Source organism: Bos javanicus, chromosome 1 (genome assembly GCF_032452875.1).
Source record: "Bos javanicus breed banteng chromosome 1, ARS-OSU_banteng_1.0, whole genome shotgun sequence".
In the NCBI taxonomy this organism is placed as follows: domain Eukaryota; kingdom Metazoa; phylum Chordata; class Mammalia; order Artiodactyla; family Bovidae; genus Bos; species Bos javanicus.
Genome location: NC_083868.1, coordinates 29580168 through 29600515, shown reverse-complemented (window position 1 = coordinate 29600515; position 20348 = coordinate 29580168). Strand labels below are relative to the sequence as shown.

At 35.4% G+C, this 20348-nt stretch overlaps 1 protein-coding gene across 1 annotated transcript in view; it reads left to right on the top strand.

Moving 5' to 3' along the window:
* GBE1 (1,4-alpha-glucan branching enzyme 1) overlaps positions 1-20348 on the top strand; it is a 315992-nt gene that overhangs the window by 151237 nt on the left and 144407 nt on the right. The window contains exons 4-7 of the mRNA XM_061431417.1: positions 3562-3687; positions 4755-4890; positions 7236-7326; positions 11833-12042. Coding sequence (XP_061287401.1) covers positions 3562-3687; positions 4755-4890; positions 7236-7326; positions 11833-12042 — 563 coding nt within the window. The remainder of the gene's footprint in view (positions 1-3561; positions 3688-4754; positions 4891-7235; positions 7327-11832; positions 12043-20348) is intronic.

Sequence of the window (20348 nt, the reverse complement as noted above, 5' to 3'; positions counted from 1 at the left end):
AAATTGTGAAATTATTTGTTCTAGCTCTGTGAAGAATACTGTTGGTAGCTTGATAGGGATTGCGTTGAATCTATAAATTGCTTTGAGAATTACTTTTTAAAAAATTTTAGAGTCATTTTGTCAAATTGCTGTTTAGAATATCTGTGCTGTTTTATACTCATATTAGTAGTGAATAAGATTTTCAGTTTGCTAGTACTGAGTAACGGAGAAAGCGATGGCACCCCACTCCAGTACTCTTGCCTGGAAAATCCCATGGATGGAGGAGCCTGGTAGGCTGCAGTCTCATGCATTGGAGAAGGAAATGGCAGCCCACTCCAGTGTTCTTGCCTGGAGAATCCCAGGGACGGGGGAGCCTGGTGGGCTGCTGTCTATGGAGTCGCACAGAATCGGACACGACTGAAGCAACTTAGCAGCAGCAGCAGCAGTACTGAGTAAACGCTTCTGTCCATCAACTGTTAGACTTTATTGTTGAAAAATCAGTCAAGCTAGCTCTTTCTTTTCAATTTTCCATATAACATGTGCTATTTTGAAGTTGTAAATTAATGATATAAAGTCTTATTTCATTTAAAAAATCTTTTATCTGAATCTGAACTCAAGCAAGCACAAATTCAGGAAGTGTACTCATCTCTCCCCTTTCTCCCTCCGAAAAGATTTTGGGAGCAGAGTTTAGTCCAGAAAAACCATATTTTTCACCCACTGGATTGTCTCTCAAGTTTGAGTTATTTAGATTTACTATAAGACTCTTGGGCTTCCCTTGTGGCTCAGCTGGTAAAGAATCTGCCTGCAATGCGGGAGACCCCGGTTCCATTCCTGGGTTGGGAAGATCCCCTAGAGAAGAGAAACGCTACCCACTCCAGTATTCTGGCTTGGAGAATTCAATGGACTGTATAGTCCATGGGGTTGCAAAGAGTTGAACAGGACTGAGTGACTTTCACTTTCATAATACACTTAGTTGGTTATTATAACAATTTAGAAATAACAAATCAAAGGCAAAGAGAGGTGGCTACTCTCAGCGAGTATATTTCTTAGGAAAACCTAAACTTCTGTAGCAGAAATCCCTTCAATTCAAGAGTCTAAAGAATCGAGAACTTTATTTCCCTTCTCTGTAATGATTACAGTAAAATGATCCAGATTTGGTGGGAAGCATTGTTTTACATATCATTCAGAGATCCAGGCTCTACTTTTATTGCTAAAAAAAAAAAAAAAAAAAAGGAAAGAATTGGATAATTAAAAGTTTCCATGTCAACCATCAACATTATAAAAATTGATGAATAGGAATGTCTAATATAAAACACTAATAGAAATGAAGAAATAGAACTTTTGGTAACAAAAATATTAAAGTCATTCAAGAATGAGTAAATAATCCATTGTTAGGTATAGGATTTTATTTTGTTGTACCTTCAAGCTGATAAGTTAACCTGGTACTGTTTCATGGATTCTGGTAGAAAACACAGGACCCCTGAATCAGAGACTTGCACTAGTTCCCCTCGTTTGCAGTAGTTCCCCTTGTCTTCCAAGTCTTATAGGGATGATGCCGTGTGGTCTATATTGATGCTATGCACACAGTTAGTTTGCCTCATAGCTGAGGAGTATTTACCTTCTGTTATAGAAGGCTTAAGGAAGCCTGTCCATTGTGTTCATGGAAAACATTATCTCATTCCTCAGGGTTGCATGCCACAAACCATTTTCTGAGAAATGGCCTCTCTAGTCAATAGGACCTTATATAGTTAGTATATCCAGCAAAATATGTAGGAGTGAGGAAGACCCATAGAAGGAATCTTCCTTCCAGCTTCTATTACTCAGTAGCCTCCAAAGACATTCATGTGTACTGTAAGATAAGTAATTTTCTGAAGAATGTGGAAATTATATTCAGCATAAGGAAATTTTATATGTTCTTTGCTTGAAGTTTTAAATATTCTCTCTGCCAGCAGATACCTTGAAAAATAATAATTGATTCATGATCAACCTTTGGGGGGATTGTAGAGTCATTTGCAAAAAAGAGAAAAGATAGGTGGATGGATCAGGCAGGGTGCTATTCATGGAAAACCAATTTTTGGTATTTCATTTCCCATAGCCTGTCCTGGATTGATGAGTGAGCAAAATGCCTTTTCTCACATATAACACTGTGTGTATTATACTAGAAATGTACATGACTTAAGGAACACATTTTGGAAGATAAAATACTCCTTTACACTGTTGATCTTATTCATTTATGTTTTTGAGATAATTATTTGAATAATAGCAGTACTTAGCTGTGATAGGCTTTAATAAGTGGGAGGCATAACTAAAGAGATAAAATTGAACTCATGTAAGTTAGACATGTCTTTTTACCGCTCACCTGTCCCCTCCATCTTAAATCATGATTTATTCTTTTTCTGTGTCTGAGGGAAGTGCCATGAAAGCCTGTTAAGCAAAAGGAAGTGAGTGTCAGAAGCTGTGCTCAGCTTTTAGTTCTACCACTTGGTAACTTTGGGACTCTGGCTGCTCATTTAATCTCACTTAATATTTGGGTTATAAAGATTCACTGGAATCAAGTGAGGTATGACTGTGAAAGTCCTTTCTAAACTATAAAGCATTCTACAAATATTTAATTACCAGTAATTATGCATACTTGAGCTTTTCTCAATTAAAGGAGACTGAGGAATATGTTTTTGCTCAATGCTTAGGGTGTGCTGGTCACTCAGCGTTTAGATTAGTTCCTGATCTGAACATTTTTTGTTACACGCTGCCTGCTTTTGGAAGGCTTAATTAATTTAAAAAGAAAGCTTTAAAAAACTATATTCTAGTCACTCGGAAACTCTGTTCATGTAGCTCACTTCGCTGTCTAACCATGCTGATAAATTCAAAGTCCTATATTCAGTACTAAGTCTAAACTGGTGGATTCTGTAAAAATTGCCTTTGCATTTTTATTGTTATTTTTTGTACTGACAGCATTAGTGATACTATTGGCAAATATAGAAATAAATGGTTAAAAAGGAAAATGTTTGGTTTCATATGGTAAAGCATACTTGGAATAAGGTGTACAAGAAGTAAAAAGTAAAAAATATTTGAAAGGTAGTGTTTGTCTACATAATGCAGTTATTAATCAAAACCCATTTTTCTCATTTAGCCTCTTGAAAATGTTATCATTAATTGCTATGAAAAGAAAAAGGAAGAGATAGTGATATAACTCATCACCTTTTTTTTTTAACATAGTAAGATTCGTTCCTTCTGTTGATTGATTTATTCACAGTAGCTTGCAATAATATTCATGTCTTTTTGCTATCTACTCTATGCTTACTTTAATTAACTACTATAATGGTTGGTTGGCAATGATGGAAATTGCCAGAGAATCATAAAATATTCAAGCTGGAAATGACTTTAAGGATCATATACCACGGCAGATGAGGAGAGCAGGGTTCATAGAATTTTAACATCCTTAAGGTCACACATCTGGATGGCAGTGTAGATTCTTAAGCTCATTCCTCCATTCCTTCCTTGCCACAGTATTCATAGGCTGTCATGCATTAGCTTAGAGTTTTGGAAGTATTTTAAGGCAATAACATCTTGTTCTCTTTTTAGCTTGTTATCAGGAGTAAAAGTGGAGAAATCTTGTACCGTATTTCACCATGGGCGAAGTATGTGACTCGTGAAGGCAGTAATGTGAACTATGATTGGATACAGTGGGATCCAGAATACTCGTATAAAGTGAGAACAACACATCTTTAAATAAATGCTTGCCCAATATTCCTAGGAAAATTAACTTTTACTTTTATAACTTTTATAGTCGTGTTCAACTTCTCTTTTCACCATCGATTTAATATTTTACATCATAGTGCACCTGTTTGCTATACATAGATCAGAGCCCATCATCTGTAGCCAATAAAATGTAGAAGTGAGTTTTTATTTGAGCGTGTGTTTCTGAAATAGGGGTAGGGCAGAACAGTAAATCTCTGTGTACTACCTGATAAGGAATACTGATTTTTAAACATTTTAAATAAAATTTCAATTAATCAAAGACTCCAGTGGTGTAATATTTCTCACTGTTTGGGTCTGAAGCAGAATCAGGGTCCTTAGGAACAATGAAGATGTCTCGTGAATGTATGTTTTTTCATGAATGTATTAATTGAAGTAATTAAAAAATAATTAATTTATTTTAATTGGAGGCTAATTACTTTACAATATTGTATTGGTTTTTGCCATACATTGACATGAATCAGCCATGGGTGTACATGTGTTCCCATCCTGAACACCACCCCCACCTCCCTCCTCATCCCATCCTTCAGGGTCATCCCAGTGCACTGGCCCGAGCGCTCTGTCTCATCCATCAAACCTGGGCTGGCGATCTGTTTCACATTAATTGAAGTAATTTTTTAAGGCTGTCTTACTGACAAGAGTTATAAGTATCTTTGAGCTCAATTTTCTGTCCTTTAAGTTATTGAAGCTTGTTGATAAATGCTTTGCATTTAATCATTATATATGCATTTCACAGTTCTTATGTTTTCTCTAAGGCTTAGGTTCAAAATATATCTTCACTCAGTGATAAGCCATAAGTCATTGCATGACTTCTCTTTTAAAATAGGTCTATTACCATGATCCTAACAAGGATTTTTTTTTTTCCCAAAAGAAAATTTAATGGAGGTAGACAGTGCCTTTTGTATGTGAAAGTAGTTTCAAAGTGTTTGAGTTAATTCATTTCATTTAATATGCTTAATCAGTTAGTGTCATATCTGCATTTTTGGTCTAATTCTATATGTAATTTTAATATTCTGTAGTTTAAACATTCCAAACCAAAGAAGCCAAAAGGTCTACGAATTTATGAATCTCACGTGGGAATTTCTTCCTATGAAGGAAAAATAGCTTCTTATAAACATTTTACATGCAATGTACTACCAAGAATCAAAGACCTTGGTAAGTAATAACTGTGATTTTTATTCAGATAAAATTTTAATGAGTCTGTTCTCTTATTAGAAAAGCTAATTACAAGTGTCTTTTTTTGTGTTAAGAGATTAAATATGTAATAGAAATGCATTTTATTTTAGGCTTCTCAAATTGCCTTGTAATAGTGATAGCATAGAAAAGAGAAATGGAATAAAGATAGAACAGAAGAATTCAAGATATTATTCCAATTTCAATTTTAAGTAATGTGAATTGATGGCTTCCAAAATTGTAGATAAATACATAAGCATAATTACTTTTCTGCAGAAGAGAATTTTTTATCAATTTAAGTGGTCATTGATTATAGCCTGTTCGGATTAGTCTGTTAGGGAAAAGATCTTACATTGGTAAGTAACTGGAACTCATTTTGTTTCAGAGTCACTGTAGATATGGCTTCTGTAGTATGACTTATCTGCCAGATATTTATGGCGCATCTTTCTGTGTGAGACACATTGTTCTAGACGTTTGTATATTGTAGTCTAATGACAGACCCTGTCTCATGGGAACAAACAAGAGAGTGAATAGTATAGTGTCAGATTATTGATTGGGAATGCTCTGTTATCTTCTTTTTATAGGTTTTTTTCTCATCATTTCACAGCATATTAGCACCTGCTCCAGTAGCTAGGCAGAAAAATAAACTACATTTAATTAGTCTGTTTCTAATAGGCAGTCCACATTTTGGCTAGAGGAAAGTCTCTCATGATGAAGGTTTCATTTATATAGGCATTTTGATTACCTGAGATGGTGAGGTCAGGTTCCAGAAAGCATAATTAATTAAATGTATGGAGAAGTTAATGTGAATTATATTTAATAGATATTATATTAAGGTTCTTATATTTGAGATGTTCTCTCATCTCATACTGTAATAAATTGTTTATGACCTATATCTTACAGAACTTTCAGCAGAACAGACATTTTCTTTTTCTTTGTGCTTAAATTTCATAGTCCAGGACTCTCGCCATAAATAATTTTGTTGTTGTTCAGTCACTAAGTCATGTCCAACTCTTTGTGACCCTATGGACTACAGCATGCCAGACTTCCCTGTCCTTCACCATCTCCTGGAGTTTGTTAAATAAGTTTAGGAATGGTTAATGACATAAAATGAATAATAAAATATACAAGTTGATATTTGCTCATAAGATTAATACTTATTACATAATGGAGAAATAAAAAACACACTCTATATTTTGTTATTAAGTATTATACTTGACATATTATTGAGCAATAGTTTACACACATATTTAAACTGAGAGAGTTAATTTGTTTCTTTTTTAACAGCAAAGCCAAAGGTAATAACATTTCAACAGATTCTGAATCATGGAGTTTATGTTGTCCTTTAAACTTATGAATCCCTACTTCTGAATGTGAATTTATACTTGTTCCAGCGTTAATTATGTCCTAAAATATGTGCACAAGAAATTATACTAAAATGAATTAGATTTTGAGAACAGAATAGGAATATTTTCTATGTACATGTACACTGCAGAAGACAGTCAATCATATTTGAAAATTTTACCAAATTTTTCTTTGAAGAAAAATAATTTTTTAGTTTTTTAAGAAGACCAAAATTTACTCTACTCTGATTATTTGCTTACATTAAAAACACATTAATAAGTATTTTTAACTATTAAGAACTTTTAAAAATACATATGTATCTTTTTGAGCCAGTTCATTTAGAGTTAAAGCAAAACATTTTCAGATAGATTAAGGAAAGATGTATGTGTGTGTACTTGTGTGTGTGTGCACACAGGTTTACACATGGATGACTGTGAGTAATTTTTTAGGTGCTAGAAACACCTAAAAATGGAAAATGGAAGTGGAAAGTGCAAGCATTAATGCTGGCTTCATAAAAGCCACCTTTTAGAAAAATTGATTTGATGGTATAACTTAGGCTAGAAATAAGAGAAATATAAAGAAAAAGGTGAAATAATGTACATGGCATGCAATCAGTTACTTTTATTTGGCTTTCATAATCTTCGAAATGAATATTACAAGTGCAACTGAAGTTTAGCATATGCAGATTGTCATCTTTAATATTCTAAAGCCAAATTAAGAGTATATTTGCATATCATTTATTACTTGTTAAAATAAAGACATTTCAAATAGCTAGACTATAACCCTCAAGAACTAACTGTCCAATTTTGTGTTAGAAGGTCAGACAAAAAAAGATGTTAAAGTAGTAGAGCTTTTTAAAATGACCAGACATTAGATTGTGTGTGAAACTTAATGCCTTTTAAACAGGGGGCTATGTTTAAATATTTTTTATTACTTTTTTTAATATGTGGCCTTTAATCTCTATTTGACCTTTGCCTATACAGGATATAATTGCATTCAGTTGATGGCGATCATGGAACATGCTTACTATGCCAGTTTTGGTTACCAAATCACAAGCTTCTTTGCAGCTTCAAGGTAAAATGAAGGACATGATATCCATTTTCTTATGTGAACAAAAAAATTTAAAAAATGGAATGAATTTCTGTATTTCATATGGTATCTTATGACCTACTTTAAGGTTAACAGAGTTAATAAAATCTGAGCATTTTCTTTTAAGATCATAGATTCTTCTCTCATCAAACCTTAGAGACTAGCCTGTTTTAAGATTGCTTTTCATGAAATGATTTCTGGTACAGAAAATTCAGTTAGCCTGCTGAAATTGTCATGTTTGGAGGCTAAGCTTTAGTCAGAAAATACTGACTTAGTGAAGCCCCTTGCTAGAGCTCATATCCTTTTCTAGAAAGAGACTCACTTATGTAGGAAGGTAACTGAGAAGGCCCTTGGTGGGATTTATACTGCCCATAGAACTGTCCTTCCCAGGTTGAAATCCAAGGAATATGACTCTGAGCAGAAAAACATCAGAGGGTCCTGTGCAGTTGGAGAGGTACTGATCTGAATGACCACAGGTTGCTCAAGTCCAACTTTGCCTCAGGGAGCTTACAGTGTGGTGGCATGTAAACATCAATCCCGCTGTTGTTGTTCAGTTGCTAAGTAGTGTCCGAGTCTTTGTTAACCCATGGACTATAGCACACCAGGCTTTCCTGTCCTTCACCATCTCCGGAGTTTGCTCAAACTCATGTCCATTGATTCAGGAATGCCATCCAACCATCTCATCCTCTGTGGTGCCCTTTTCCTTCTCCTTCAATCTTTCCCAGCAAAGGGTCTTTTCCAGTGAGTCAACTTTTCACATCAGGTGGCTGAAGTATTAGAGCTATAGCATTAGTCCTTCCAATGAATATTCAGGACTGATTTCCTTTAGGATTAACTAGTTTGATCTTCTTGCTCTGCAAGGGACTCTCAAGAATCTCCTTGAGCACCACAGTTCAAAAGCATAAATTCTTCAGCACTCTTCCTTCTTTATGGTCCAACTCTCACATCTGTCCATGACTACTGGAAAAGCCATAGCTTTGAGTATAGTCCTTGTGAGCAAAGTGATATCTCTGCTTTTTAATACACTGTCTAGGTTTATCACAGCTTTTCTTCCAAGGAGCAAGTGTCTTTTAATTTCGTGGCTGCAGTCACTATCTGCAGTGATTTTAGAGCCCAAGAAAATAAGGTCTGTCACTGTTTCCATTTTTTCCCCATCTGTTTGCCATGAAGTGATGGGACCAGATGCCATGATCTTGGACAAAAATCTAGTAATCATATATATATATTATGATTTCCACTTGTAATAAAATCTGAGAAGATGGGAAATTGTTCTGATAGCATAGAACCAGTGGTTTGACCACTGTAGATTAGATCTAAACTGGTGTTGCAACTGAGATTTAAAACATGATTAAGAGATAAACAGTTTTCAGTCTTAAAAAGGGGGGCTTATCTAGGGGGGAAAGGTGAAGTGGGAGTACATAGACAGCATTCCAGACAGAGAGAAAAGATACTGATCCCTTTACTTGTTTCTCTTTATAGGATTTCTCCTTGAACGAGTTATCTGTCCTTATTGTCTCTAATTCCTCCACTTCTCTTCTTTCTTGAGCTCATTCCAAGTAGGCACTCCACCTCTTTGCTGAAATTGCTCTTATCTAAGGTACTGATGGCCTCCACATATTAAGTCAATCATCAGTTCTTAGCTTACTTGACCTGTCAGTAGCATTTGGCACAATTGATTACTCACACCTTCTTTCAACTTTTTTTCTTTTCTTGGCTTTCAGAATATTAAACTTTCCTTTGGTTTTTCTCACATCTTTTGTTGCTTCTTCTTTATTTCATTTGTCCTTTCTGACCACTAAAGATGGGCCCTCCTAGTGTGCAGCCCTTGGTTCCATTCCCTTCTGTATTTAAATAAAGTATCTTTAGGGTCTCATGAAGACTCATTCATTCTTATGGCTTAAATACACTTTATATGCCAACTGCCAAATTGAACTCCCCAGTCCTCACCTCTGTTGTGAACTTCAAACAGTGTCTATTTGAGGTTGGAATATCTAATATGTATCTCATACTTAACCTGTTCCGGACTATATTTCTGTTCTTATCTTCTAACCTTCTTCTCCTGTTATTTTCCTTAATTCAATAAATGACATTTCTGTCTTTCAGTTACTTAAGCCAACTACATTATACTTGACTTTTCCCTGTATGGTCTGCACTACACTCTATCAGAAAACTAGCCACCTGTAACTTCAAAATATATTCAAATCTTTCTGCTTCTCCTGTTCCCACTGCTACCACTCTGTCCAAGTTGCCACTTCTTACCTGAGTCATTTCATTAGCTCTGTAATGGGTCACTCTGTATTTTCTTTTCTCCCTTTCCTGGCTTTCTCCTCCACACATGGACTACTTTCTTCAAAGTACCCAACATCATCTGTTTAAGATGAAAATCAGATCATGTCACTTTCATGTCACTCAAAACTCTCTAACAATTTTCAGCTCTCTTTTGAAATAAAAGCCAAATGTCATACATTGATTCATAAGGCCTCATGTTATCTGGATTGATCATTACACTCCAGCCACACTAGTGTGTTTGCTCTTCTTCAGATGCTCATTTCTGTCTCCAATGCCTGTTTATTTCTGAACACTCTTCCTTTAGATATTTGCACGCCTTGTTCCCTACTTCTTTCTTATCTTCGATCAATATTGCCTGTGTCATAAAACTTTCACTGATGACCTTATTTAAAATAGCAAACCTTCCCTTCCCACTAGTGGCCTGGCTTCATTTTTCTTTTGAGCAGTCACTGCTATCTGATATTCCACATATTTTGCTTATTTATTTCCTATCACCTAACTAGAAAACAAATCCCATAAGGCCAGTGATGTTTATTTTGTTCACTGGTAAATCACAGAGCATAGAAAAATTAATGGCACACAGTAGACTGCTTAATAAGTATTTGTAGAATGAATGAATGAATGAATAAAACTTTAGGGATGTTTATTCATTGAACACGGAGAAGGCAATGGCACCCCACTCCAGTACTCTTGCCTGGAAAATCCCGTGGATGGAGAAGCCTGGTGGGCTGCAGTCCATGGGGTCGCTAGAGTCGGACACGACTGAGCAACTTTACTTTCACTTTTCACTTTCATGCATTGGAGAAGGAAATGGCAACCCACTGCGGTGTTCTTGCCTGGAGAATCCCAGGGATGGGGGAGCCTGGTGGGCTGCCGTCTCTGGGGTCGCACAGAGTCAGACACGACTGAAGAGACTTAGCAGCATTCATTGAACATGCTTTTCAGTGAGTGGCAAAAGAGGCCAGGTAGCTAGGATAAGAAGAGTAATGGGTAGAGTGTCATAAATCTAAAGCTTTTGTATGTGTTAAGTCACTTCAGTTGTGTCCAACTCTTTGCAACCCCATGGACTGTAGCCCACCAGGCTACTCTGTCCATGGGATTCTCCAGGCAAGAATACTGGAGTGGGTAGCCGTTTCCTCCTCCAAGGGATCTTCCCGACCCAAAGTTAAAACCTACATCTCTTATGTCTCCAGCATTGGCATGTTGGTTCTTTACCACTAGTGCCATCTTGCAAGCCCCTAAAGCTTTTGGAAAGAACAAAATTAGATAGTGCAGTAGGTCATGATGAAGAGAGACAGAAATCAATTCATCACAAGCATGATTACTTATTTAAAAGGCAAAAGTTGATACTATGATGTGAAGTGAAAGTTGCTCAGTTTTGTCTGACTCTTTGCGACCCCATGGGCTATACAGTCCATGGAAGTCTCTAGGCCAGAGTACTGGAGTGGGTAGCCTCTCCCTTCTCCAGTGAATCTTCCCAACCCAGGAATTGAACCGGGGTCTCCTGCACTGCAGGTGGATTCTTTACCAGCTGAACCATCAGGGAAGCCCTGATGCTATGATTGACTGCAATACTGAGACTTTACAAAGGTTCAGAAAAGCCTTCCTCTAGGTAGTGAGTTTTGTTTCCTATTTCACAGACTGGAAAACCATTTTTAACACAAATCCATGTACATGTGAACTGCCCATCTTTCCTACTTGCGTGGTGACAGGGCCCACTGGTACTTGGGGTGTTCCAGTCTGGGAATAAGTAAGTGCAGGAGAGATGGCCTCAATTAAGCCACTAAGGATATTCAAAGAAATATTCTAAGAACTCCACAACCCCAGTCATGCATACACAAAGGGATGGCCAGGTATGTAGACAGGAATGACCATGCCTCTTAAATCAATTAGCCTTGGCAATGGAAATCAGAAGCTCTGAGTATGGAAAAGGGGAATTTTACTATCTGCCTACTCAAAATGTGAATTTTTATTGGATTATAAATTTACAGTTATTAGTCAGATTATTTTTTATTAAATGCTTATAAAAATGCCTGATAGGAAATATTAAGCAACTTTGACCTGTGTCTAATATATCATACTACATTTGCATATTTGACGTATCTAGTACTGTTCTGGTAAAACAATTGATTGTCAATAAAGAATTGGTTGTTTCCTTTAAATATGATGTGATCTTGTTTTTACGGTCTCTTTTACCTTCAGCCGTTATGGAACTCCTGAAGAGCTGAAAGAACTGGTTGATACAGCCCATTCCATGGGTATTACAGTGCTCTTAGATGTGGTACACAGCCATGCCTCAAAAAATTCAGAAGATGGACTAAATATGTTTGACGGGACTGAATCCTGTTACTTTCATTATGGACCTAGAGGGACTCATCTTCTATGGGATAGTCGGTTATTTGCCTACGCCAGGTATGTACATATAATATGGAAATGTCTTATTTGTTCAAAAAATAATTCAAGGAGTTTTACCAAATTCATTGTATGTGTACTCTGTCACTGGTATTTAGTTTCTTAACTTTTAAAAACATTTTATGAGAAATGTTTATCATACACTGAATCTACCTTGTTTTGATTAGCACATGTATTAGTGGTAAGTTGCACTAACTTTCAGTTTTACAAATCACATGCTATTTAACATATACTGGTTATATTGCCACTTAAAAGTTTAATGTGAATTTTCTTTATTATCTAAAGAACACTGTATCAGTTTGAATTAAACATAGAAAATTGCCTTTTAATTGAAAAATACACATTGTTTTAAGTAGACTACTAAAAATACTTTATGTTTTGCCATCTAAATATTACTGATGTTTTTGATTGCAGCAGGATCTTAATAGTATCATGTTTTTAATAGCAGTTAAACTCTGTGAACAACTAACATTAGTATGTAATACGTCAGGTATGGTGCCAGGTGTTTTAGATATATTAGCCACTCCAGTACTCTTGCCTGGAAAATCCCGTGGACAGAGGAGCCTTGTGGGCTCCCATCTATGGGGTTGCTCAGAGGTGGACACGACTGAGCGACTTCACTTTCACTATTCACTTTCATGCATTGGAGAAGGAAATGGCAACCCACTCCAGTGTTCTTGCCTGGAGAATCCCAGGGATGGCAGAGCCTGGTGGGCTGCCGTCTATGGGGTCGCGCAGAGTCGGACACCACTGAAGCGACTTAGCAGCAGCAGCAGCTACATATTTTATTTATTATGCACAACAACTCTACTTATACGTAGTAAGTACTATTGTTATGACCATCTTTCAGGTAATAAACTAAGGCTTAGTGCTCAGTTTCTTAAGATTAAAACATATCTCTGACTTGCCATCTAATTAGAAGGGTTTTTAAGTGATTAAATCTAAATTCCAAAATATGGTAAAAGTTTTTAAACTTAGAAATACTATCAATTTGTATCCATCTTTTATCATAAGTGAAAATATAATGAAAATATGTTTTCAGGTATATTAAAAGTGGCAGGGTGTCAAGTAATGTATAACTAACTTTTAAATAATATTTCTGAAAGAATTTAATGAATTTTCTGTTGGATGTTACACCACAAATAAATAACCACACATATGGAAAACCAAAAGGGTAGAAAACTGCTTCAGCAAATACTTGGATAAAATGAAAAATTCTAATTTTTGAACATAAATTAGATGACTTTACATGGAAGAAGTTGTTTTGCTTCACTCTTAATACCAGGCGTTATTTTGTATTTTGTAGCCGTATAGGAATCACTCATGTCAGATGAAGAAGCATAATATATGAGAAAAGACACAAGAGGCAGAAGCAGGTGGCAGGGTTCCAGGCCTGGTTTCACTCTGGTACAAATTAATCATTCTAGATCTCAGGTTTTTCATTATAAAAGGAGGCAGAGTTTTGGGACTAATACAATTCCCTCTGTAAAGGGAATTGTATTTGTGTCATCTTATTGAACATTGTTTTTTATATTACAGATTTATAATAAGTAAAAAAAAGGACTGAACCTATGTTAATTCTATGATACAACTCTTAATTTCATTATTGAGTAAATGTTTTAAAAGTAGAATGTGAACGAGAAATACAACTAATGAAGCTTTCCGTTTCATATTTGGATGAATAAGTGTTGTCTCTATCCTGTAGAACTGTGTCTTATCAGAGAAGTACACTAAATGTTTAAGTTTTTATATTTTGAAACAATTTTGGTGTGGAACTGAATCTTGAAAAGAAATACATTCAGTAGGTGGATTTCTATGTTATGATACTTTATTTTATTAAAATATGTATTATACTGTATTTTTTCTGTATCTTGAGCTCTCAAAGTCCATTTAAAGTTATCCGGTTTTTTAAGGAAAAGGAATTATACATAACTGTCTTTAAAACTTTTCTGGTATTGAAATTAAGACATATTTAAACCTTAATTTAATACTTATTTTCTTCTTCATTGAATTAACTATTATCTTTATCAAGTGCTTACTTTTGGTAAATACAATATATGATTTTAGTTTGTTATTTTTTTTCTTATGATTTTTTTTTGGTTTTGTTATGTCATGTAGGCTTAGACTTTTGTAAATATAGTTCCATTCAAAATATATTTCTATAATTCAAATATTTTGTTTATTTCAAATGTTAAATCCTCTAATTTTTATAGTATTAGTATTTTCTATATAGATTTATGCTTTTAGTTACAACATCATTAAACAACATAGATAAATCCTACAAAGCCAAATTTTTAAAAAGCTAAATACAAATTCACACAAATAATTCTATAATATTTCAGTTCAGTTCAGTCGCTCAGTCGTGTCCAACTCTTTGGGATCCCATGAATTGCAGCATGCCAGGCCTCCCTGTCCATCACCAACTCCCGGAGTTCACTTAGACTCACGTCCATCGAGTTAGTGATGCCATCCAGCCATCTCATCCTCTGTCGTCCCGTCCTCCTCCTGCCCCCAATCCCTCCCAGCATCAGAGTCTTTTCCAGTGAGTCAACTCTTCGCATGAGGTGGCCAAAGTACTGGAGTTTCAGCTTTAGCATCATTCCTTCCAAAGAAATCCCAGGGCTGATCTCCTTCAGAATGGACTGGTTGGATCTCCTTGCAGTCCAAGGGACTCTCAAGAGTCTTCTCCAACACCACAGTTCAAAAGCATCAGTTCTTCGGCACTCAGCCTTCTTCACAGTCCAACTCTCACATCCATACATGACCACAGGAAAAACCATAACCTTGACTAGACGGACCTTTGTTGGCAAAGTAAGTCTCTGCTTTTGAATATGCTATGTAGGTTGGTCATAACTTTCCTTCCAAGGAGTAAGCGTCTTTTAATTTCATGGCTGTAGTCACCATCTGCAGTGATTTTGGAGCCCCCCAAAATAAAGTCTGCCACTGTTTCCACTGTTTCCCCATCTATTTCCCATGAAGTGATGGGACCAGATGCCATGATCTTCGTTTTATGAATGTTGAGCTTTAAGCCAACTTTTTCACTCTCCACTTTCACTATCATCAAGAGGCTTTTTAGTTCCTCTTCACTTTCTGCCATAAGGGTGGTGTCATCTGCATATCTGAGGTGGTTGATATTTCTCTCCCGGCAATCTTAATTCCAGCTTGTGCTTCTTCCAGCCCAGCATTTCTCATGATGTAATATTTAGGTTTGTCAATTTATAACATGCTAAAGATTCCAGGATTCTTATCTTTGAATTATTTTCTCAATGCATGCATGCTAAGTTGCTTCAGTCATGTTCGACTCTTTGTGACCCTATGGACTATAGCCCGCCAGGCTGCTCTGTCCTTTGGATTCTCCAGGCAAGAATATTGGAGTAGGTTTCCATGCTCTCCTACAGGGTATCTTCCTGACCCAGAGATCAAACCCACATCTCTTATGTCTCTTGTATAGTTTTACATTCTCTTCCTTCTATTCTGACTAGTTGGAAAGTGTTAGTCACTCAGTCATGTTGGACTCTTGCAAACCAATGGACTGTAGCCTGCCAGGCTCCTCTGTCCAGGGAATTCTGCAGGCAAGGATACTGGAGTGGGTTGCCATTCCCTTCTCCAGGGGATCTTCCCACCTCAGGGTTCAAACCCTGGTCCCCTGCATTGCAGGCAGATTCTTTATTGTCCAAGCCACCAGGGAAGCCCCATCTCATTAGTTATAGCATATGTAATGTAACATTGTTTTGGTGTCATGTGAAAACTGTTTTAATAATCAGCATTCATGATTAAAGTCCTTTGCTCTTTTGGTTGTTTACTTCTGCTTAACAAGCCTGCCCACAATGCAGTGACTCCAGATAAGGGCAGTTGATTATTTTACTTTTAGATCTGCAGTTGGGGCATAGGTCAGTGTGACATCTCTCCTCTTTTCCTTGTTATGGTCTAGGTCTGGAAGCAGACACAGCATCATTTCTGCTGCAAGTTATTGTCCAAACAGTTACAGATTTGGGGGAGTGTATCCTTTAATTTCACTGTTAGAAGTATCAGAATTTTATGGTAAAATTTCACAAATTTCCACATCTAACACATTTTATCCATACACAGTAAATATGCCATTTCACAAATTCAAAAGAGATATATTAAAATAACTGTCTATGTGAAAATATTATTGTTTTTCTCGGCTATATTTCTGTGGTAGAGAGTTTGTCTGAAATAGTTAATTTTCAAAAAAAATACAATCAATATAAAAGTAATAATGTCATTTTTGATAATTAGAAAATATAAAAAGGCATAGGAAATCCAGAATATTAATGATTATTATTTATAAATACAAATAACATTGTTTGTATGTGGCTGTACTTAATGAGTATTCTTTTCATGAATGTAGGGAAGGGAAAGTTGCTCAGTCGTGTCCAACTCTCTGTGACACCATGGACTATACAGTCCATGGAATTGTCCAGGCCGGAATACTGGAGTGGGTAGCCATTCCCTTCTCCAGGGGATCTTCCCAACCCAGAGTTCAAACCCAGGTCTCTTGTATTGCAGGTGGACTCTTTACCCACTGAGCCATGACAGAAGCCCAAGAATATTGGAGTGGGTAGCCTATCCCTTTTCCAGAGTATCTTCCTGACCCATGAATCAAACCAGGGTCTCCTGCATTGCAGGCAGATTCTTTACCAGCTGAGCTACATGTTTCATCCATATGATCACAGGAAAACGCAAACTTTTGCTATTACTATATACTTAGGATAGCGACTTGTTTATAATTTTTAGTTTGTTTATTATCCAGATGAAATCAGCAATTATATTTATACTTCATGTTTTAAAAGACAGGGCATTTTTCACCCCTTATCTGTGAGTATATGGAGATAATATACTCCATATATCAATGTATTGATAAATATTATACTCCATTAAAAAGTAGATATAAAAAGGGTTAATGGTTAACCTATGATCCTAATAAGCCTCTTTTTTTGAAAACTTGGAATAATTTTTGAGAAATTGGAATAATTTTTGAAATTATCATATTTACTGTTTGGAAAAGTTGATCTTATGTCGAATCAATTTCTACAGAGATATGTTGCTGATGCTCATTTCATCCTGTCTATATGTCACAACCTGTCACCACTTATAATTTCTGATTCAAGTGCCATCATCAGAGTTACCAGAATTAAATCTCTCACTCTGAGTAATACCAGAGATCCTGACTGTGCTATTTCATTACCTGCTATGAATAAATTTCCAATCAGGAGCTGCCCATGTTTTAATTTTCTGTCTACTCGGCTGAACTGCCTTCTAGCTCTGCTAAATTGCTAATGACAGTTCATAACAGAGACTGGCTTGTTCTTTCTTTAGTTGGTAAAGAGAACTTCTTGATAAATCTGTCCCCTATAAGTTTCAGAAGTTTCTGGAATGAGAAATAATGGATATCATTTAATGGTTTCAGTTTTAAATTCTATTTTTTGCATATGTGTCTGGCACTATGTAAATGCACTTGATAAAATTACGAAGGCAACTGCACATTTGTGGAGCTTAAACAATTATTATGTCTTAACCTTTACGAAAGCACTAGATGAAAATAGTTTCTTTCTTGAGTATTTCCTTCAAAGATAAGATATGAATCTCAAAGGAGATAGCATAGTAGAGCTAATGCTCTTTTTTTTTTTTTCCTTAGAACCTTACATTTAGGTACAAAAGTAATGTAATCATATTTCTGTCAGCATGAGTTTGTAATGTGACAACTATTAGGCAGGAAGACGCTCTACTCTTATCTTGAGTTATTAAAGTTCCTTTCAGAAATAAAAGTGAATCTAGTTTGATCTTCTAGGGTCCTAACTACATAGAATAAAATAGCCTTTAGTATAGACACTATAGTATTATTTGGTCTTTTACTTCTTTCTAGGTCCTTTCCACAAGTTAGAATGTGGAAGGAAATTTGTGGGGACCATCTCTGCTGAGAGTGGATATTTGGATCTTAAATATTCTGTGATATCTTATGGGGTATTTCTTTTTTAATTTGTTAATATAGTGAATTGCATTTATTATGCCCAACTCTTTTGCAACCCCATGGACTGTAGCTTGCCAGGCTACTCTGTCTATAGGATTTCCCATGGAAGAATAGTGGAATGGGTTGCCATTTCCTTCTCCAGGGGATCTTCCTGACCCAAGGATCGAACCTGCATCTCCTGGATGCATCTCTTGCATTATAGGCATATTCTTTATCGCTGAACCACCAGGGAAGCCCATTTTTATATTACATCATGACTAAATCAATTATTAATGATAAATCTTAATTTAAGAATTACTTTGCATTGATATATTAATTAGTCTTCCCTGGTAGCTCAGACAGTAAAGAGTCTGCCTGCAATGTGGGTGATCCAGGTTCAATCCCTGGGTTGGGAAGATCCCTTGGAGAAGGAAATGAATGGCAACCCATTCCAGTACTCTTGCCTGGAAAATTCCATGGACGGAGGAGCCTGGTAGGCTACAGTTTGCGGGATCGCAAAGAGTCGGACACGACTGAGTGACTTCACTTTGTACTTTGTACTTTGATGTATTAGTTAATGAGTATATGACATCATGATGACTAGCAGGATATTTAAAAGCTATGCATCCAGGACATGAATGCATATCTCTATTTTTTTTTTAAGAAAACTTTAAAGTCATATACTATTCTGTGATTTCTTTTTGAAAAGCAAAGAACAAAAAGCCACAGACCATCAAGTGAAATGATTGCTCTTTTTTAGTAATAAAAGTGGCCACAATAACACAGAAAAACAGCATGAAGAAGGTAAATGTGTTCAACTACTGTTAAAAACAGGTATCTGAAAAAGTTTTAGCTTCATATAGGATACATTGATATATATGCTTGAAATTTCTGCACATATGCTTATCAGAAGTTAGGGAATAAACAAATATAAAAAATAACTCCCTTCAGGGTATAGGTGACATTTTAACAACTAATTTGAAATAGCTGCTTTCAAAGAAAGTTTAGCTATGGGGAAATCATTTGGGGCAAAATAGCAAGAAAAAATTTCCATCTTTGTGCTTTTATTACCACACATAATTTCAGTCATAAAGAAAGTTTGATGTGCATACACATGTATCTTAGAGCATTTTTTGCCAAGCTTCTAAAATTGTCCCAATTTTAGTTTATCTTAAACCCATTGGTTATAATTATAAATATAAATGAATCACCTTGTGGTTAATTGGCAAAACCACTTGACTAACTTCAGGGAAAATGAGATATATAACTCATATTTCATGAAAGATGGTAGATAGTGGAATGAGTTGGAAGAAATAAGTTTTATAATTTAATAAAGATAGCCATTGATTTTCTTTCGTTTATATCTATGTAATATCACATAGATATATCTATTTTAGTGAGCTATTATAGCCAGGATAAGCATTAAAATCACATATCAAAGTGGTTTTAAGTTTAACCAGATATTGACTATTTTATCTTTATTTTAAAATTAGTTTCTTTTTGTGTATTTATTAACACATTACTAACGTGGCATATATTTATGCTGAAAAGTAAATACGTACATGGAGGAGTGTGCTGAAAAGTTACTACTGATAAAGCATACAGTCAAAAAAGTTTACACGTTTTTGTAAATTGCTTAGGTAAATTAAGGTTAACATCAAAGTTTTTTTTTAAGCAAAATAAACTTTTTTCTGATCAATTTATACATAAATTTATTGAATGATTTTTTAAATAGAGTTCATAAGTATATACCCTATGTCCTATCTTTAAGGAGACAATAGTTTTCATATATTTTATTAATATTTAGCACAAAACCCTTAAAGAAAGTATAAGTTTAATTTCTTAGGATAGGTTTCAGAACATTTAGTATTTTTTAAAATTGAAGTAGTACAATATTGTTTTAGACAAATACCTGTCCTGTTCAATATAAAAAGCAAATCACAAATGATTTAAAGACAATTTTGGACATCAATTTAGCAAACAGCTAGCTATTCCAAAGGTAATCAGGCAATTAAAAGTAAACAATAACTTATGCAGCCTATTCATTAAGAATATTAAAATTTCACAGAATTATGTTTAATAATGCTGGATGTCTCAAAAAATTCTTTCTGTTTTCTTCTTTTATAGTATTTTTCTCTTCTTTTTAGTAACTCTTCCTTATTTCACCTTGATTAAGGAAACTGGTTAAATGTACTATTTCAAAGAAGGTAGAGTCAGATTCAAAATGCAGACAGACTAATTCTCTTTTGTACAAGAGATTAAGAAAGTTGCTATATCAATCTTATCTGTCTGGATTTGAGTTTGAATGGTAGAAATATAACTTCTCTCACAGGGT